Source organism: Carassius gibelio, chromosome A24 (genome assembly GCF_023724105.1).
Source record: "Carassius gibelio isolate Cgi1373 ecotype wild population from Czech Republic chromosome A24, carGib1.2-hapl.c, whole genome shotgun sequence".
Classification (NCBI taxonomy): domain Eukaryota; kingdom Metazoa; phylum Chordata; class Actinopteri; order Cypriniformes; family Cyprinidae; genus Carassius; species Carassius gibelio.
In genome coordinates, this window is record NC_068394.1 from 7,799,792 (window position 1) to 7,822,393 (window position 22,602).

General features: G+C 37.3%; 2 protein-coding genes across 3 annotated transcripts in view; one reads left to right on the forward strand and one right to left on the reverse strand.

Annotated features, from left to right (window-relative positions):
* Window positions 1–4,588: 4,588 nt before the first annotated feature.
* LOC127946444 (aristaless-related homeobox protein) lies at window positions 4,589–11,066 on the forward strand. The gene is made up of 5 exons (XM_052543026.1): window positions 4,589–4,917; window positions 5,497–6,046; window positions 7,718–7,763; window positions 9,187–9,512; window positions 9,893–11,066. The coding sequence occupies exons 1-5, from the start codon at window positions 4,734–4,736 to the stop codon at window positions 10,146–10,148; spliced, it is 1,362 nt and encodes a 453-aa protein (XP_052398986.1). The 5' UTR covers window positions 4,589–4,733; the 3' UTR covers window positions 10,149–11,066.
* A 1,806-nt stretch (window positions 11,067–12,872) lies between these two features.
* The window catches only part of LOC127946413 (DNA polymerase alpha catalytic subunit), a 54,905-nt gene continuing 45,175 nt past the window's right edge, over window positions 12,873–22,602 (reverse strand). Inside the window, exon 13 of one of the 2 annotated variants that reach the window (XM_052542968.1) lies at window positions 12,873–15,386. The gene's annotated coding sequence lies outside the window, so the exon portion shown is untranslated. Of the gene's footprint in view, window positions 15,480–22,602 lie in introns of both variants that reach the window. The other variant, XM_052542969.1, reaches the window with a different exon arrangement.

A 22,602-nucleotide genomic window follows, 5' to 3' on the forward strand; every position in this document is an offset into this window, starting at 1 on the left:
TTTTTTCTGCTTAGTAGTCTTTCTCTTCCACTTGGTTGTTGTGTGTGTATATCATATTTAATGCAACAATGGAATACATAATATCATATTACTGATATGAATAATATGACAACATCATGTAGTCAATATTGATTAAATTGGAGGGGGGAATCCTGCCCATACCCTGCTAGGGAAAAATGATAAAAAGCACTTATGTCCATCTACTGAAGTGGTATTCTGGAACTGTGAATAAAATAATAAAAAAAAAAAAAAAATGATGAACAGTAGGCTACCAGTACAAAGTTTGGATCCATTACTATTTTTTATGTTTTTGAGATAAATTTATTATCCTCATCAAGCCTGCATTTATTTGATAAAAAAACAAAAAATACAAAAATAAAATAAACAAACATTTTCAACCGATGTGTTCAAGCTAAAAGCTAATGGTTCATTTGATTGCTCTGAATGATAAAGGAACCTGTGTGGTGAGGTGAAGTTGAAGTGAGATAGACAAATCAAAGTTTTTGTCAGCCCTAAGACAATAGTCCCTCTGGGCCAAAATAAAAATATGGCACTAAATTAATTCATTCTATTGATTGACTTCTGCATCAATGAAGCAGTAAAAACCCAATTTATATGAATGTCAGATGTTGTCACTCTCAAGCTATCAACCTGTTAGTATCTTCATTATCTTATCATTATTGTATTTATTACCCATGTAAACAATGTAAAGCACTGATGTAGCTTACCCCAAAAAGAAAATGATATAATTTACTCACTGACATGTCAATTCAAACTTGTATGACTTTTTTTATCTTCTGAGAAATACAAACTAATATATGAATCAAAACTGGGGCCTGCTGTGATTTTTAGTAAACTCATTAACTCACAAAAAAATATAATTGTGCTAATTAACAAACATTCAATGACTGTTGGCCATGGTTGTGAACTTGGATGGCCACTGCAAGTCATGTATCTGAAAATATGATATTCAAATAATGTCTGTGAGCTGCAGACTCTTCATTCCTGAAGAAAGCCGAGAAGGATTTATTAATCAAAACGGAGCAAAATCAAATGTTATCACTCAGCCTGCACAGAGGAAGCTTTCTGAAAGCCCACAAATAAACAATAATAATTTGGCATGCAAGCAACAAAGAAACTGTGATCCTATTTACTTGTGACTTCAACGACAGGATAATCTTTGGTTAAAATGTTCTTCCTCCTTCTCTCCCTCTTTTTAAATAAATTCAAATTATCGAGTCAGTTGAGCAAAATTAGAGCCCTTTTGTTTTTATTAGTGCGTATTACTGTTGAAAATTACAGATGATCACTGCGTTCTAGATTGCTATTGTTGTTCCGATCATCGACTGTCATTCTAAACTTAAGCTAACAAAGTCATTAAATTGACTCCCTCGCGCTCTCATTATGCGTGGTGTTAATAACCACTAATTAACTTTGCTTACGCGCGCATCTGAGAGCACGTCTTTTTGTTCGCCCTTTCCAGCAGAGCAGCATCCAATTAAGTCACAGCAACAGGAATGAAGACACACCACCTCTGGAGCACAACTGTCATCAGAGTGGCTCCTAAATTCAACAGTGAGCCGCTAACCACACAGTAACCTCTACCACCAACTAATTAATAATCGGAACTTCCTGGCCTGCTTATTATATCTGATAGATAGATAGATAGATAGATAGATAGATAGATAGATAGATAGATAGATAGATAGATAGATAGATAGATAGATAGATAGATAGATAGATAGATAGATAGAGATAGATAGATAGATAGATAGATAGAAACCACATTTTTTTATTAATATGCAACTACCCTTGATTATCCACCATCAAAAAGAATGTGGCGGAAACCTTCCACATGAATTACAACTGATTATTTAAAATAGCGTCAATAATGACGCAGTTCTTGTTTAGTTTTCTGCTCAGTCGACTGGATTTATGCACGAGCGCTGTTCTTAACACCAGGAGATGGCGCTGCTTGAAAACGTGGGAGTCTACTGTATATTAGAGATTTAGACGCTCCAGCTGTTGAGCTGTTGGTATAACATTAACGAAACGGTATAAAGTGTCACCTACTGTTACTTACAGTTTGAAGAAAGCTTCTCGTTATCGGAAAAGGGGATGGTTTGCATAAGCGCAGCCAAAGCCCAACGGATTATGGGCCATGTAAACCCTGCAAAACAGAAGACGATTGTGTAAATTATCAAGTTAGGCTGTTGTGAAAATATGACACATTGTGGAATCGGGTAATAGAGGAGCGTGAAACTGACTGGCACCCACTAGCAGCTTGCCTGCCCGCACGTAGAGCGCTAAATAGACGCAGGACTGAATTTGGGAAAATTGCGCTTTTTTTTTTTTTTTTTTTTTTTTAAGCGTGCGTGTAATTAGTGCATTTAAACAAAGCGCGGATGTCCTGCTGGCGGTAATAGTCTCTGACATTTCTTTTCTTGGGTTAATAACAGAGCTCGTATAAATGAATCAAATTGTGCCCCCAAATTACATAGCGACTTTAAATACCCGTCTGCATTACGCGCCTGTTTGGGAACGAGCAAAAATGTATTATATTGTTATTATTGTCAATACTCTATTCTGTTGATCTGCTTGTAGTTGGTGCTGAAGTTGCATGAAGAAAAAAATCATTCGTAGTAACAGGTAACTTCAGTGTTGTTTATGAAGAATGTTAGAGACTTTTTAAGCTTAACATCAATTAAAGCCAAACATCAACACTTTTACAAATGTTTTTAAGCTCGAACATTCTCCACATAGCCTACAGTATTTTTCATTTCAGTCAGTACCAGATCAGAATCATATAACCTATGAAGAGGACAAAGTAAATTGCAGCTTCGTTGCAAGTTTGGGATTGAATTGTGAAAACGATCCTTTTAACATTGATGGGTCTGAGCGGCGGATAGGGTCATGCCATCCGCAGTAGGTTAAATAGACTTTCATTTAAAATTACATTCTCAATCTGTCTTCTCCAGTCTTCTGGAGTCTAGTACGCTCTCACCGGCCTATTATCAGCACCCTCACTTTTTAAGTCAATCATCTATGGCTATCTGATCGCTTCACTCTGAGAGGACAGGCAATAAGGATATGTGTGTGTATAGGACCAGGTGAACGATTCACCCGGTGAGGCCTTGCCTCTATGGGCTTGTATCTCCTTTTTGAAATGGCTATGACACAGAGAGTGTATTAAAAAATCAAATAATATCACAACTAAACAGATAGATAGACAGAACAACCAAAATAAGACGTTCTTTTAAAAAATTGGTAAAATATAAATGTATGACACGAATAGTAACAAATCTAATATAAAGATAAAATAAAAAATGACAACAAAACAAATATATATATGTATAGTGTATTCTAATTCTGAGATCCCTTCTTATTTTTATTATATATATATATATATATATATATATATATATATATATATATATATATATATATATATATATATATATATAGGCCTATTGACTTTAAAATACACTGTAAAAAATAAGTGTAATTTTAACTGTAAAATTTTGTAAAAACGCTACGGAAAAAAAACTGATAATAGGTTAACAGTAAGTTCCCGTACTATATACAGGGAAAAACTGTAAAAGATCTAACAAAGCATGTAATGTAAATTTACAGTAAAATTCTGTTAATTATACAGCTTTTAGAAGTAAAAAAAGAACAAATCAATGTATAATTTACAGTCTAAAACTGTAAACTGATATTCCCAGAATTCCCTGCGTGACACTCCACGTTTGAAAGTATTTTGTTTAAATAATCATGTTTTTAAATAGTTCTTGTTATCAGTTATGTACATTTGAGCTTTATGTTACATCTTCTGTTGCTTAATGAAAGTTTTTTGCATTATTTAAGTATCACGTGTGTTACCATGATGGTGTTTTGTGTTTCCATAAATGTGCACCTTCTATATGTTAATATATACTTCTGCTTGTGGTGAAGCTACTTGTGATGAGCTTTGATACTTCATGTGGCTTTCTCTTATACAGTACCATCTTTATTAATATGGTGGTTGTCAGTATTTTCAAGGTACAAAACAGATTTAATTTTGTGTGTTGTAGAATTTACTGGTTTATATTCACATTTTCTTGTTTGTAAATTACAGCTTTATATTGTAAAATTAACAGTTTTTGACGTAAATGTGTTTACAGTTTTCTGTATTTTTACAAAATTATTCTGGCAACCACAGCTGCCAAAAAGTTTTTGTAAAAACAACAAGAAATTTTTTACAGTGTACACGATATAATAATAACATTAATATACATTTTAGTTATGATAGAAAATAAAACATCTAGCATCTTGGTAAGTGCCCTAAAACGTGTTTATGAATTTGTTTTTCCACTTGTTTGGATAAATCATTTTATTTCAATTCAGAGTTTTTATTCATCTGCAACATAGCCTATTTAGTCTTTCATCATTGATCTAATTTCAGTCTGAACGTGGAGGTGCCTATCCAGTAATTTCTGACATCCATCACAACATTCGCTGAGTTCATACCGTTTAACTTTTAAAAGAAAAATATATAAGGATCCCCCTTGTTCCCCTGGGAGCCAATCAGATTTGCGTTACACGTCAATGCAACAGAATGGAGAGCGGAGCTACTGTGGATCAGTGCATATGGCATTAGCGGCCAGGGTGGGATAGGCAAGAGAGACGATTCAGATACAGTGTGTGAGAGAGGAAGAGTCACCCACTCGAGCACAACCTCGGACGATACAAATATGACTAGTCAGTATGACGACGATAGCCGCGACCGAAGCGAATGTAAAAGCAAGTCGCCCACCGTGCTTTCCTCCTACTGCATAGACAGTATACTGGGCAGAAGAAGCCCGTGTAAAGTCAGACAACTGGGAGTGCAAAGTTTGTCAGTACCCGTCAGATCGGACCACGACCAGTCAGCTGAAGGTAAGCGCCACGCTTTGAGGTTACTTTATTTCATGCTGTTTTAAGTTGTCGCAAAATGGGATACAGTTAATTGATTTCGCGCGCATTTAACTTCACAGTTGTAGTAATGTGTACAGTCGTGTCCTGGTGGTCAGAAGCAACCCCTCTGTGAAAACAGTAAAGTCCTGAAAGTTTAGAGAACCTCTCATATATATATATATACACATATATATATACGTAAAAAAAAAATCATCATGGACCATTACTTTGATCAAGCTAAATGTTTTTGACCATGGTAAATCATTCATTACCATTGTACATATCAAATTGTCACTTGACAGCCATCACTGTAATAGTATTGAAGAACCTGTAAAAAAATAACATTTTTTATCCGCTAACCATATAATAAACTCAAAGACCTTAAGCAGCAAAAAATGTTCTTTATGCCCTTGGAATACGAATATGTTTTATTTTTAAGAGTGAGTAATATTTATAATACCCCCTAAAGCTGAAAAAGTGAACATGCGTAGCCTATATAATGCTGTTTTAATTTACAGTGCTTGGTGCTTTTAAAAATATTACATTGCTTTATTTTTGTAGTCACCTCTAAAGAGAACTCGTTTGACTCGGACATGCACCTGCCGCCCAAACTGCGCCGGCTCTACGGCCCTGGGGCGAAGTACCTGGACTCCGGGAGGGGGTTTCACCACCACCTAGAGAAGGGTGCGAGGGAGAGACTGCTGGACCAAGCCCGTGAGAGTCTAAAAATCAGCCAAGCGCCACAAGTCAGCATCAGCCGTAGCAAGTCGTACAGGGAGAACGCGCCTTTCAGCCAGAGCGATGAAGGCCAGAGCCCCGAGCGCACGGCGCAGGAGCTGGAGGAGCTCAGCACGCTGAAGTTTGAAGAGGATGTTGTCAAAGAGGAGGCGTGTGGAGACGCCAGTCTGTCTCCCAAGGATGAAGAGAGCATGCACAACGATGGGGATGTAAAAGATGGAGAGGATAGTGTGTGTCTGTCGGCCGGCAGCGACTCGGAGGAAGGGATGCTTAAACGAAAGCAGAGAAGATACAGGACTACCTTCACCAGCTATCAGCTGGAGGAACTGGAGAGGGCCTTCCAGAAAACCCACTACCCTGACGTGTTCACCAGGTAGATACACCGCATATTATGGTTTATAGATTTTGACAACGATGACAGAATAAATAAGTAAGTCATGAACAGAATGCATGCCTAACATGTCAGCATTGTTTTTCTAAATATTAAAAAAAATGCATGTAACTAAAAACTAAATGTATATTGGTAGCCTAAATTCAGATAAATTTGAACTATCATTATATAAATTCATTATATAAAAAAAGAACATCAATAATCCATACTTTAAATTATTTTCCCAATTCAAATCTAGTAACATTCGATGAAATAAAACTTTTTAAATTTATATTTAAAATTATAAATATTTTTCTACATATTTAAAATATTTGTAAAAATACAAAGCTCAAGATAAATATTTTTAGAAGACATTAAACTAGCTAACACCAGTTAATTCAAAAAGGGTATTCATGAAACAAAAACTTTGTGGCCTACGCTTCTGTTGTTGATATAGCCTGTGATCAAAAATATATTCCGTTAATAAGCTCGATTCGGTTTGCTTTTCTAGAAAATAAAATTACACCTGATCGTGTTATATTAAATCGAGGAGATAATCGGTGTGGCATTGTGTACAATTTATATCAGAGAAATCATCACTGAAATGTGCGCACACTGGTTTATGTCATGTCCTGTACAATTTATTATTTTACGACTGACATTAATACTGCTGGCGCACTATCACTGTGAACATTGGTGATCGTCAAAACAAACATATGTGGGCCTTAGAGCTCAAGACCAGCAGCAGCCTTCTTCAGTCTCAAATGTTAAAAGAGTAATGGATTTAATTAAGATGTGTATTTAACTGTGACTGCCATGAAGAGGTTTAGGCACGTTTTTTTAGTGTTATTGCTAAAAATTATTTTTTGGGGGTTCATGTTAATTTGGAACAGCATTAGAAAAGTAAGCCATAAAAATGCCGACAAGACAAATATGAAATAGCCTATAGCCTAGGTTAAACAACACAAACAATAAAAAATGTAATGGTTTTAAATAAAATAGCATAATAATATTAGGCTTATTTTTATATGGATGTGATGGTATTACTTGTGTCATGGATATAACATTTGAGTTAAACTATTTTGTTTATGAAATATGTTGCTATACAATTGATGTCCTTTATTTAATAATTATCAGAAATCAAAGTTTACGAAATTTAAACGTTAAAAAATAATTTAGTTTTTGGACTTTCTTTTTTGAAACATTTTCCTACAATTATTCGTTATTCGTAGTCAAGTTGCATTGAAGAAAAATTATCAATATGCAACAGCATAAATCTATCATATAAAAAATATACCATGTCGATGACAAATTTACTCGAGGACCGTTTTTCTTTAACCAAAATGTTCGTTGTTGATGACGAAATATCGATGTTTTTATTGACGTGGTAGATAATTGTCAAATTTAGCCAGGTATATTTTCAGTAAATGCTCAATTGTCATATAATAGTCTAGATGCCATTATTTCCATCATTATGTTGTTACAGTCAGTGCACTAAAGCCTCGCCCGACGAAACGAGCCATTATGAAAAACCTACAAGTTATCCGTTCGATTCTCATCAACCCCAAATTGCTTTGATACTTTTCTGACAATTTAGGCAAAATCTGTTTTCTTACGGTGTTCGTGAAGGGGGAAACCTGCACACATTTTGATAATCTATATTTTCAATTCCAGAGAGGAGCTCGCGATGAGGCTGGATCTGACAGAAGCGCGCGTGCAAGTGAGTGCCAACCTTTTTCTTTCTATAGCACAAAAAAAAAAAAAAAATTTAAATGCATATTAATATGAACGTGTACTGTAGCCTATAAAACAGTTTAGAACATTGACTCCATTTAGATGTTAAAAGGATTTCAGTTGCAGCGAATTGAGAAAGATTGCCTTTAATAGGCTATGACAACTTGTAGACATTTTGAAGGTAAAGATTAACTATGATGTGAGCCTGCGAATTCTTGCAATTTGCTTACTTATAGACGTTAAGACAATATACCTAATGGTCTATATTTAATTTCATTTTAAAGTGACAATCGTAAACTTGGTTAAATGACCCTGCACGTCATGGCAAGGTCTTTCCTGTTATCGAAAGTTATTATACACAATAGAGCGAACATTTTAGCGGCAATTACACAGACGCCCCTGATTCATAAAAGCGCACTTAGCGAGAGAGCAAACACTGCTATTCCAGGGAGAAAATGGTGTTTGAATTCTCATCGCGGGCGCGGGGGAGAGGGAGGGGTAGGGGGGATAATGCTATTTGATTTCCCATTTTGTGATTGCAATAGACCGGCATTGATCCGATGCTTTGCACTTGGAACGAGTGAGAGACTATTAAGGGTGTTTGCCACCCCTCCTTTCTCTATTCAAAGCGTGGCTCGCATGTTCAAGCCCAACTCTCATAACCAAAGAGACAGTGCAAACATGAGGAAGCTACCAGGGTTATATTGGCCGTGTTAAACAACAGATGTCAGTTTAGAGATGTGGGAGAACAAATCACTTAACAGGCTCGATCAGGAGGTGATAAAGCTAATAAATGCCCTAGGGGCCACGTAATGCAAAACGTTTGGAGCATTTGTGAGGGGGGCCAAGGTCCCCTTTGGTTTGTCTGACACTTTCCTTCATTCTGAAGTCCCTGTCTGCAGGTCATGTTCCTGCGGCACAACCTGGTGGGGCTCAGCAGGATAGGAGGTGGATCGTGGGAAAGTTAAATAGCCTTTTCAAGCAACTTACATTTGAAGGAATTTAATTTAAAGTGCATTAATTGCTATTGGATGGCGTTCAGCTGTTATTCTGACATCTTTTGTTAACATGGCACTTAATTACCATGTTCCACCCCGTTTTTTGCTCTTCCCGGACCAGACTTTAATTAGCAAAGTTAGGGTAACAGACCGTAAGTTTGGGGCAATGTAATTACCCTTGACTTCCAGCCTATTTGTCACCTCATTAAAGCGAACCAAATATTGCACATGAACAAGAGCGACAAGCTCATGCTTAAATGACCATGCAGGCCGTCAGGTGAAATATTAATGGCTTTGGATCAGAAACGGGAAAGGACAACTTCTCAAGGTCTCACATAGATGCATTCATCTGAACACCAGCAGTTGTTAGTAAAGTTTGGACTTAAATGAGACTTCTGTCCCAAATCTCAGGTTTGGTTTCAAAACCGAAGGGCAAAGTGGAGGAAACGTGAAAAGGCAGGTGTCCAGGCTCACCCCACAGGCTTGCCCTTTCCCGGGCCGCTGGCAGCCGCTCACCCCTTGAGTCACTACCTGGAAGCAGGACCCTTCCCACCTCACCCTCACCCAGCTCTGGAGTCAGCGTGGACCGCCGCAGCAGCAGCTGCTGCTGCATTCCCTGGCCTGGCACCACCCCCAAACAGTTCTGCCCTCCCTCCTGCCACCCCCCTCGGCCTAGGAACCTTCCTGAGCACAGCAATGTTCAGGCATCCGGCCTTTATTGGACCTACTTTTGGCAGGTAAAGACCATTTGCGATCACAAGGTTCCAAAAGCGGGCTTTGCCAGTGATGCCATAGAAGAAACATTTTGGGTTCTCCAAAGAACCTATCTGTAAACAATTCTTAAAATAAATATTTTTATTATTGTGAACATTTAAATAATCGAAACAACCTTTAGACCTCCAGTCTAAAGATAATTTTGTGCAATGGCAAGGTTCCATTTATGTTAAAGTTTCTTTGTGGGACAATAATTCCCAACAAATAGCCTTTATTTCTAAGAGTGAAATATATATATATATATATATATATATATATATATATATATATATATATATATATATATATATATATAGCATATTTCTGTATGAGTGCAGTATCATAGGAACTCTCTTCTGTTTAGACTCTTCTCAAGTATGGGTCCTCTGACGAGTGCTTCCACGGCTGCTGCTCTCTTGCGCCAAACTGTGCCGCCAGTGGAGAGTCCAGTGCCGCCACCGACAACCCTGCCAGAACCTTCTTCTTCCTCGTCCTCTATGGCCGCTGACCGCAGGGCATCCAGCATCGCAGCACTGCGTCTCAAAGCAAAGGAACATTCGGCACAGTTGACCCAACTGAACATTTTGCCGTCCAGCAATGCAGGGAAGGAAGTGTGCTGATCCTTCTCCTTAAAAACAAAACAAAACATTAAAGAAACCATCTAAACAGAAAGCATGACCAAATCCATTTAGCACTAGCACACCGGAGACCTGTTCGACACTAGAGTCATCACCAAGTCACATTGCCTCCCACTGGACATGCACCAAACATGTTTCAAAACCCTGAACATAAAGATTCTGAGTGTAATGTAGGCACCTCAGAGGGTAAGTTACGGAGGCTGTGCTTGGTAAAGTCATTAAATCAATTTGGTCTTTTGGATCAGGAGCAAATGTGGCAAAAGACACATTTACACCCACACAGAGAGGAATCACTGGAACCAGACTGCAATACAAACAGAACTCGTTGTTTCTTCCTAGTCTTCTCAGTGCTGAAGCAGAGATGGTTCAATATGCCAAAGGGAACTCCCACAACCTGCTACCCATCCTGAACCATATCTATTCATGTTTGGCCTCAATATTGGCAAAACAAATCATATTTCTGAAAAATGAATATTCAGCTTTACTTTCTGTTTGTTTCCAACTCTTATGTTAATTAAATATGATATTTAGGAGAAAAAAAAATAATGAAAAAGAAATGCTTTGTTTTAAGGATGAACAATGTGAAAATCTAAACTTTAGCCTGTTTACTGATCTGCTAAGGGTATCCTGTATATAAAGCTCTGTTTAAAAAGGGAATGAAAATGGAGTCAAAATGACAAGAAAAATTTGTTTATTTGAAAAGATGTTTTGAGAATATGCTCTCTGTGTAGTTCTGTAGGAATGGTTTCACGTAGACTCAACCTTTGTTCATTTGATTCAAATTTTTAGATGATTATTTATGTCTGACCGGTAGGGATCTTGAAATTCATACCGGGAAGTTTTGCTATTCAGTGAGAATTTCCCTGTCGCAAGCAGGGACCGAGTCGGAATAAAAGAAACTGGTGAAACAGAGATCCTTCTGTATTATTTACAAAAGATAATGCTAATTGAATTTAGTGAAATAATAAGTTTACACTTATTAAATGTTATTAATCATTATATTTAATGTTTATATTGTAATAAAGAGTTAAAAATTAAATAGCCTTAATCACTAATATAGCCTCTACTTGGCAAGCAGTTCTAAAATTTAGCAAATAAAACTAAATCTTTATCTATTTAAAAATAATAGCCTATACAATTGTCCTTGGTAAAATTAAACGTGTAGATCGAAATATGTATCTATCTATTTATTTCGTAATTGCTTGGATAGCTGCGAAAATTTTTATCATTTTATAAAAATCTAGTGAACATACACACACATATATTGTTTTATAGTGCGGTTTATAGTCATAAGACTTCATTTCTAGAAGTAAATGGGCAATTATTCAGTGGGGAGCCTGGAGTCACAAATAGAAGAAAACAAGTGGTCACTTAAAACATGGATCAATTACCACAGCAGTTCAGTGTAATGCTAAACATTTATGTCGTGGAAAGATCTTTTTAGCTTGCTATAAATTATTGAGAATAATTTATGTCGAGTATAACCAAAATAACGTATTTATTTTTATTTAGTCAGATGATGATATTCATGACGGCTCTATCCTTTAAGCCTTGACAAAAAGCGGCTTAATTATTCCGCCATCTCATCCGTTGTAGGCCTTACAACTTTGTAGAGGCGCTAAATTGGGCGCAGCATCTGTAAATGCCCAACTCCGTTAAGACCCTTTTTCATTAATGAAGTAACAAGCATTTTATCAAAAAGTCTTTCTTTCGAATTCCTTAATTCCCGAAATCCCTCTTCGTTGGATCTCACGTCGGATGCCATTACTCCAATCAATGCACTCCATTCAAACGAAGTCATTTTCGCCCGTTTGACCCGTCCATGGTGTCGAACCAAATCGCGTGAAATTACCTCAAGGATTAATTTTCTCCTTTATCGCGCGCGCCGCTGAAAAGATTTCTCCTTTACTTGTTTTACCCGCGCTAATCCGTTTCATTATGACGCTACAAACAATCAGGATCAGTGAAGACGGAACGCACGAAATGAAGACGGCTTGGGAGGCGTGCATGGGGGATCAGTGCTTTATAACAACTTCTTCTCCTAAATATCTCGCAATAAGAACCCCCTCTAGCAGCAAGTCTATATTAAACATGTTGGCATTCAAGAATATGTTCAAAGAAGCATTAAGCAAAGAAACCAATCTTCTCTCCAGTGCCATACACCGAAGCGAGGTGCATGGTCTTTTCTCCTCTATTTGTGGAAGGGATCGCTGAAGCGTGCAGCCCACTTCTGTTTGGATTTTTATGAGATTTTACAGAATGCCTTAATCTTATTGTGAACATTATTAATGAATCGCAAACCAATTTGCTCGTAATATCTGGGGAATGTTGGCCAGAATTGTAGAGGCATTGACCTGAAGTGTTCAGGGCGACTTTCTCTAACTCTTTTTTTATAAAGCGTGAATGAATGATGAAACCGGCTTTGTGGAGAGTGTGTAGATGATTCATTGCCAATGTTCTGACCACAAAATACACTCGAGTGCCAAAACACCTGTTTGGGAACCGCCAATAAAAATGCAAGTCATTCTAGCAAAATGAGTGCATATTTCATTTTAAAACTAAAAAACAAAACCATAGTCAAACATAGTTAAAAAAAAAAAAAAAAAAAAGCTTTAAGTATTAATACAGTTTATCTTTAGTCGTGTGCAAAGTAATGACACAATGTCTTTATTAGAAAGAATTTATTTTCCTACAAAAATCCAGTTTTTAATCTTCAAATAGTTTACTGTACAAACTCTTGGGAGCAGGGTTCCATATTTAAGAGTGTACTGACAAAACCTAGTCCTTGTTTTTTTTTTTTTTTTAATGGTCAATACAACAGCAAAAATAAATAAAAGGATATATAATAGATATATTTCTCACAAAATCAAAATGTGCAAATTTGCTATACTAATAGAGAGAAACAGCTGAGGGGAAGGCAAAATGGTATCTTTATAGAATTGTTTAATGGTAACTTTTTTTAAAAGCCATTTACATGTTCATAAAGAACACAACAGCATTTTTCTTTTTTTAAGAAAAGCCCCACCTATATGCAAACTACAACATTACAAATGAAGTGTACTTTGACAGTTCATACATGCATGGTCAAATTTCACATGCATTTCCTTGATTTTAGCTCACTGGGTTGTGCTTCAACAACCAGCGAATAATCACGCCATTTCCATCCCGACACAGCTCGAGACACCGAGGTTAGGTGAAAGCACTAAAGGCGCTTTGATGAGCCTTTCGTCTCCAATTGGAGCAGTTGAGTAAGAAATCACAGTGAAAAGGGCTGAATGGCGGGCCACTGGAACCTCGTCCCCTTTTGGTGTGCCTTAATTCCTTCGTCTCTTTTACCCTCATCCAATTAGTCCAGTGTATTAAGCGGTTTATCATCTCATAGCCTGCTATTCAGGGAAACAAGAGGAGCACTTTGCAATAGGGCCGGCTTTCCTTTTGACACCCACGGGTACTTACATATTCCACGATGCCATGAATAATAGAGAAAGAATAGGGCACTAATTCCCTCATCAAAGAGAACCTTGTCCACCGCTTTGCTCAACACCACCATTCTGGTCAAAAAGACAGGCAATAAAGCTTAGCATAACAAAAACGAATCATTCTTATTAACTTAGTGAGGTAAATTAATGCAAAGCCTTGTCTGCATTGAGTGGCCCAGTTTGAAAACAGCCTCCGCGGGCATGACAAAAGCGCGTTCACGGTTAAAGGAATGTCCCATTGAAAGCCCCACATCATGTGACGACTTAATCTTATAAAAGTTTGACATGAGTTTCAGGAACTACCTGCATTTGTTAAGTATCGTTCCGAAGCACACATTAAGCTAAATGTATATATGGGCTGATATATGTTTAATACATCAGCAGCAAAGGCCTACAATGCGCAAAATGCCGTCTGTCATGCTGTGGACAGAAAGTAGCTCTTAAGTGTTGCTGCACTCTCCAAGGTCGGTGCCATTAGTCGCAGCCGTTTAAGTCAATTTTTTTTCCAAGCATGGCATTTATGGAAATTGACATCTGATGAAATGGTTTAAGACATCGTCTAACTGTCATTATAAACACATGGAATGAGCGAGTGAAGCACCACATTCTTAAACCCAACTCGATTTAAGTGGACTAATCTCCTCGCTTTCACACACTCTTGGCTTGCTATTCTCCAGGTCTTGAGAATGGAGCCTTCCATTTGGAGAAGTTAACTCGCCCTCTTCAAATGTGTAAATGTCATCACTCCCTGCAGGATGATGAAATAAAATAACCAAAAAAGGTGGGGGTTGGGTGAATATAAAAATACTTTTACTGATGTTTCAGTATCAAAAACAATTAAGAATCTAGAGGCACCTTTATAAAAGCAATAAAAGTCCAAAATATGCAACACAACCTGCCAGTCTCAGACCACATGATGCAATTTGTCTAATACATTTGCAACATGCCAGCTGAGAGCAGTTCAGACATGAGTTTAATCATTTGAAACTCCACAAATCACTGGCTACCTCTGTATCATTGGCTAATTGCTGTGCTGTTAAAGATGAAGGGGGCAGTAGAGAAGTCATTACTGAACTAAGACCCCTTCACACCGCTACAAGTCCCCATGAACTTGCCTGTCATTACCCCTGATTGTGATCTCAAAAACCCTGTGTGTGTGTGTGTGGTGCTACCCGGGGAGTGGGGGGCTGGGTTGTGTTGAGAGCGTCTTTAGCCGCTTATCATGGCCATTTTACCACAGACTCATCATCGATTAAACCTGGACAAAGGCTAAATGGGATGGGACACAAGAACACAGATTACAGTGAGAGACAGGTGCTCAAACATGGAAAGGTTCGGTGATTACATGCAGACTGACTGTGAGCTCGTCACCTTTGACCTTAATTCACATCCAAGCCATCAGGATCAAAAATGCTGTCAGGTTTTACAAAGGCACAGTGAGGTGAGCTAGTATACATAGATTACAAAACCACAAGGTGTATTTACAGCAGACCGGAATTAAAAGATGAAAACATAACATAGTAAGGCTTCTCTTGGTAGTCAGAAAGGCATAAATATTATGCCATATCTGATCACCCCGGTTTGCTTCAGACAGTTGTTCAATACTTGAGGACTGTAAAGGCCTGGAAAAGTTTGTCGAGGTTGACCTCATAGTATCCGCTGGTGGAGAGGACGTTGTCCATTACATCTTTCAGCATTTTGTACACACCCTTTTCTTCTTTCCAGCCAATCTTGAATTTCACTGAGAAGAAAACGAGACATTAAAAATCACCAAACTGTTAAAAAAATTTTGATCCCAAGGACACCTCATCCATATAATCCCTCATGCCTTTCCCTAAAATATATAAAATATAATGAAGGCTAATAAATATTATATATATACACATACATCCATATATATATATATCCATATATATCCATATATATATATATATATATATATATATATATATATATATATATATATATATATATATATATATATATATATATATATATACACACATATATATATATATCCACACATATATATATATCCACATACATATATATATATATATATATATATATATCCACATACATATATATATATATATATATATATATATATATATATATATATATATATATATATATATATATATATATATATATATATGTTTAAAAAACCCATTTTATACTGTATTAAAAATAAAAAAATATATAAATGCATAATGGATGATATTATAAAGACAATATTACATAACTAACACATTGTTGCAAAGGCCAAACTATACATTTTTTTTTACGTTTTTAAAATATCTGAACAACCACAATGTCGCTGTAGCACAGTGAAAATCTGTTGTAAGATACAAAATGTTTCTATTTGTCATTTACTTAAAGTCACAATGAAGAAAAGTTGAAAACCTCACATACTTTTTTAAAATTTATTTTGAGTTTAGAGTTAGAATTTGGCTAGTTAGCATGCTGTAGTACAATCAGATTTAAGAGAAAAAAAAGAAGTCAGCAAATTCAGTAGTCAATCTAAATATATTAAAACAGCATGTTAAAGACAGTACTTTTATGAAAGTGACGTTTTCCCGACCATACATTTAGTTGCAAATATATTAATCCGATTTGTATTTACTTCCACCTATATGCAACTACAAAAACACGAGCCTGGCAGCAGACAGGGCTGGAGTGGATCCATAACGAGTCAAAACTGATACGAAAAAAAAAATCAGTCATAATATCGAACTATTCTCACGGACATGTGCTTGGAGAGGTCTATCAAGTATCATTTCAAATGAAAGTCTTTGAGAATCGATAAGAAACCAGCAATCCAGGCAGTTTGAGGCTAGAGCGCTGGCAAGAGGCGCTAGGTGTCTGCAGGAACTAAATAGACTCTTCTGCCAGGGGACCACGGGGTCATGCAATCGGGTCGATATCTAAGGTCGTTTATCCCATCAGGAGGGCCTTCAATACCATAGAGACGATAGAGGAGTCACTGGCAGTCTAGCAGGACTGAATGAGAATTACAGACTGAATCAAAATCCTTTAACCAAAGACTTTTGTTAAATGCAAGTCTTTGCTTTGAGAAGAAAGATGAGTATTTACATGTATGCAACTTGAGAATATGCAAATGCCCAAACTGAAATATGACCCTGCACTGTTTATCAGGAGACAAGGTTTTTTTTTTTTAAATGCTTGAATAGTGACTGAATCTGAACCTCCTAAATGTTGTTGGGCACCCAACTGTTTTCTAGGACTCAATCTAAGTCCATCTCCATTAGCAGGTGTAGAAGAAACAGAGTTACAGAGTTGCCCCATGAGGAAAAAAGGTCAGTCATAGAAAATGGACAAAACACAAACATCAAAAAAGAGGGAATAGTATTCCAAACGCTCCATCTGCAAAGCCGGTTACCATTATCACACGCACATTTTTTATCTCTAGAAGAAGAAAAAGATGTGAAAGAAAACAGAATGCTGGCACATGGGATATGGAGAGGGGGACTATTTACCTGAGGAAAGAAAGAAAAGGGGGGTGGGGGTTGAATAAAGATGATGATGCATGATCAAGGGAAAGCAATCATGTCATCATTTTTGAAAGATGGGAGAAAATACTTTTTTTTTTTAGCTTTCTCCTCTCCTCTTCTTGATTCTTTTCCCTCAATCACCGTGTACAGAATGTATAAAAGAAACCTAAAAGCCACAGAGGTTGTCAGAGACCTCACGTTCCCTCCCGGCCCGGCAGGGGTCGCATTTAAAATAAATAGCATTTTTAAGAGGGAGAAAAGATGTGAAGAGATAGTGAGGGAGGACGTGAGAAAAAGAAGTGAGCATACAGCAATAGAAAGAGAGGAATATGAAGAAGAAAAAAAGAGAGTGTCCAGAGTCCAGAGAGAGAGTGTATCAACTTCCATGTGCTCTAACAAGGTGTAAATACAATAACAAGCATGTAATTAAGTGAGCATGATGAAGTTAATGGCGATCATACATTCCATTTGGGCTGCTTATGAATATTCTATTAGATGTTATAAGGCAGCTGGAATAGCTTTTAATTTAATCATCATTCCGAGCAGAGAAAAGTTCTTTGTGCGAGTGTAATTGCACAGAATGAATAATTGATTTAACAATCGCACCCGTGGATTTCCAGCAGCTCAAGGCAGGCAGAGCGTGGGGGAGGAGGGCTGGGGGAGGGCACGAGCGTTGTGCCCTGAAGAGGTTGCCGAGGAGCTCGCCTGCAAATTGAGCACTATCAGTACACAGATAAAGGACAATTTCTATTTTATCAATGCAGTGAAATTACATTACTGCCTGAACATAATCACACTGCCCACACTTAAGAGGAGACAAGGCAGAGAGGGAGCGTGTATTAGAAAGAGCAAGAGATACAGAGTGCGGCCGATGTCGAGCGCAGGAGAGAGAGGAGGAAATGGAACGGAGGGAGCAAAAGGGCTTGCCTAAAAGACGTTATGAATTGCTCTTCATGAAAAGAATGAAATCAGAGTTCAACATGATTTGGAAGTCATTGATATGGGATATCTAATTTTTCGTAACGGCAGAAAAAAAACTGTTTTATTATGGAAGGACTCCTGCCGTGCATGAAATTGCCTCCACATTTAACTCAGTAGCTGCAATCAGGCGGAGGACTGTGGTTTACATGTAGATCAGATTCGGAGTCTGCATCTAAATGTCTCTCATTTCTCATACGCGTACATGCCGATATACACAAAGAAAAAGCACCCCACGCACGCTGCGTGCAGACACAATGCATGTGTACGATATAATCCGCTCACGGAGCTGCTGAGAACATCGGTGAAGGAGGTTGGACAGGAGGATCATGGGAGTCAAACAGGACTTTTTGAAAGAAGGCCAGAGACTTCTACTGTAATGTAGATCTACATTACAGTAGAATTTGCCCAAAAAGTGAGGTATGGAGCTGCTATTAAAGGGATATAATGTATAGTTAAATGTAAATGTTTAATGCTGTTCAATTTACTTGGCTGGCATGTCAAATTTGATATAGGCATTTTTATTGGTCTGATTCTAAACGGCTATTCTAAATATGAGCAGAAGCACAGGTGTCTATGTTCAGTGCACACAAAAATATTATTTGTGGAGAGAAAAAAAGGGATTAAAAAAATTTTCATAACAGCAACCCTAAAAATTCGAATCTGTAAAAAAAAAAAAAAATGTAATGAACAGTTCAACAAGTATATAATATCTACAAGCAAGCATACCGTCAAAAATTATTTTAAATTAAGTGTTACGTTTTAGAAATATGCAAATCAAATTCTAGATTACATATACCATAAAAACATAAAACTGATGGAAATAACATTATAAAAATGCTACTATATATACATATATTTATATACATACATACATATACATATATACATGTATATATATATATATATATTAGTGCTGTCAATCGATTAAAAAAAATTAACTAATTAATCGCACAATTTTTTAAAATTAATCGCGATTAATCGCGATTAATCGCAATTAAAAGACTGAAACTTTTTGCATATGTAAATGTAAAATGTAAATAATTAATGTAAACTCAAGACAAAGAAACTATTTAAATTCAAAATATGATTGTTTATTGAAATTTTTGTTTAACTTGTAACACAGATTTTCTCATGTAAATAACATACCTGCAATAAACCATCAATATCCTCCAAATTTACTGTTGGCTTGAAAGCCATATTTATTACAGAAATAAAAACACAGGCATGTAAGTACCATTTGAATTTCAAAACAATCAATGTCAATAAAAAACAAAAATGATTTCCATGTTGAATTCTAAGTGGACTGCAAAAAAATTCCAAAGTATAGTCATTGCCAGTGCTTTAAGTGGGCCTGTATGCACAGGTACTCAGTACCGCCACTTCCAAATATAGCTCTTGAGCGTACTGCCACCTCTCCGTGCGCCCAGAACGTGCTTGTAGTGTACCAGTACGCTCATTTGGACATCTGTTTTAATAGAGGTTTTAATCTTTTACCTGCACTGCCGATTTTCAGAGCGCCCTTCACAATGCAAGCTTCCTAATTCATCCCACCCAGAGCAGAAACTACATTACCCATTCACCCTTAAGTTATACAAGTGAATAGCGCATGTGTCGCTTTTCCCACTGTTAAGTGTCAACAACTCAACGTGGCCGGAGAAGGTGTGTGAAACTCGTTATGCGTGTACACCACACTCGGTTCGGTTAAAAATCAAATACAGTTAACAACAACATTTAATATGTTTTCTTGGCTTCAGACTCTGAATACTGCAAGAACAAGACCAGAATCAGATGATTCGCTGACTGATATCTCACCAAATTCGAACCCTATCACTGCAGGTCAGACTCAAGCTAATGAAGTAATGCAGCTCTTTCAGGAAGGGTGATCAGACGTCCCGAAAAATTCGGGACAGTCCCGAAATCTAAACTTTGAAGAGAGAGAGCGCAAGTTGCTGCAGCTGAGGAGGACAGTGATGCACGCGCACAGGAGGGATTGACAGTTCGCGGCACTGTGTACAAAAAATACTCCGCTACACAATTATTTCGTTTTTTTCGTTTAAGCTTATTAACGTTAGCGTTACAGAAAGGTCTGATTTACGCACTGTTACAGTCATTGTTTTTTTTTTTTTAAACAATGACATTTGAGTTCATGATTTTAATGTTGCTGTTTCTTGTGGCAGACTAAATGAAGAGTAATGTTTCTTGTGGCAGACTGAAGAGTAATCCGGCAGAGTTTTATACTGAAACTTTCCGTCTAAAAGTCCTTCCTTGGTCTTATCCATATTTCTTTGCACGTTGAACACACATAGGCCACAACCAGAAATAAAAGAAACTGCAACCGCGTTAATTGCGTTATTTTTTTTTAACGCGTTAAATATTTCAAATTAATCGAATGCGTTAACGCGCTAATTTTGACAGCACTAATATATATATATATATACACACACACACACACACACACACACACACACACACACATATACATATATATATATATATATATATATATATATATATATATATATATAGTTTATTATAATACACATGTATAATTCATTCTGAATTTATAGCAATGTATAAAAAAAACATAAAAAAGGAAGAAATAAAATACAAAATTTGAGATGAATTAATGATAACCCAACTTTAAACATTACTGAGGTGTGTTAACCCATCAGTTGTCTCAGGCGTTAGAGCATATCCACTGGTTTGAATCAGGCATTGTGGGTTGTAGTGAGGGGACAGATTACAGACAGTGATTTCCTTGGATATAGATACTTGAGAGAAGGCATTTTCTTTTCCTGTACCTTACTCTTTCTGTGCGTGCGTGTGTGTGTGAGTGAGTGTGTATTTGTGTGAAGGGGGGTTGGGAGGCCAATTTCCATCAGTCTTTTCTCTCTGAAGGAATCAGGTAATCTAGTGAGGAAAAGACTGCAAATGGATAAAGCACTGACCAGCAATTTCACCATCAAGCAACAGAGGGATGAATTCACCAAGGCCCTCCTTCCATCACAGCCCTGCAAGGCATCCCAGCAGAACCAAACCACAGCACCACCCCTGGCCAAGACAACACACTGCATCCCGTCTAAACAAACTCCATCAAGGCAGCATGCAATTTTAACTCCTCTTTGGGCTTAACTTCCCAGACTGACCATAAGGTTCATTCACCCCTTCTCATTGTTCAGACACCTTCCAGCGACCACGGCTGAAGTTAGCTGGAGACTTCTAACCTCCAGCCTCAGTGTCTTGCAGAAATGGCTCTCTCTTGCTCAATCTACCAGCCACATACATCTCCAGTTATCTAAAGCTCCACAATAACAGCGGAGAAGACAGAATAGGGGGAAGATTGGTTTTTCTATTGTGCTGCTGGTCTGGCATAATGCCCACTTTAAAAGCAATTCCTCCGTCATCAGAGACAGACAGAAAATCTAGCAGATACGACACTAAATGTCTCGTGGTGTGAGGAGGAGGTGGTTGGTAAATTACGAGAAGGCGTGCGTGTATGTGTGTGTGTGTGGGAAGAGGGCAGATATAAGTTTTCTGAACTGTACTTTATTCCACTATCGCTCCGAAGCATGTCCATCGCTGTCAACAGCGGCGGACCGCAGATCAACCCTCTACCTTTGTTTGCTGCGTCTGGTAATAGGTGCAAATGCATCGAAGAAAACACTCTTTGGCGGTGAACTGTAACAAGCTTCTAGAAAGATCTACAAACACAACCTTCCAAGCCCTTGTGTGGTTTGGCATCACGTTATGATTATGTTAGTTTTACCATTTGACCATTCAATGACACGCTTCTGATGTGAACGCCATTATTAACCTGCTTTTAGTCTGAGGCAACGTTTCTAATGTTTGCTTAGTTGAACTATGTACTAAAATAAACTAAAACTGAAATAAAATGAATACAAATCATATAGATATTAAAAAAACAACTAATGAAAATTACTATATAGATGGATAGATAGATTGATAGAATTTTACATGTTACTCAAAGGTTAAAAAAATTAAAAAAAGGTCACAGGTGGCTAGTATTTTACAAATTCTGGTCAAATCCAATGTTACTGCCATAGCTTTATCATGTACTAGCCACCCAGCTTGCTGTAGCTAAACCTACAGTATGTAAATACAGGGATGCGGTGTCCAATGCGAGACAGTACATTCAGAACCCCTATAACAGAAGAGGTACATCCCAGGGTCTAAATAAGAAACTGGACCAGGTAAAGGGAAGTACAAGCCATGCAGACCTGTAATTTCACCCCTAGACCCGGTAAACCCTGCAGTCTATAATACAGTAATGTGTAGTATTATAGTGAAAGGGGAGATAAACGTTTCAAGGCTATACTTCAAAGCCGTGTGTGATGTCCTCTACTAATCCCACAATATACACATGCACATAAGTATATATGATATGATAAAGAAAGATGCACGTGACACTAAATGCAACTAGAAAGTGAAAAAGTCAAAATA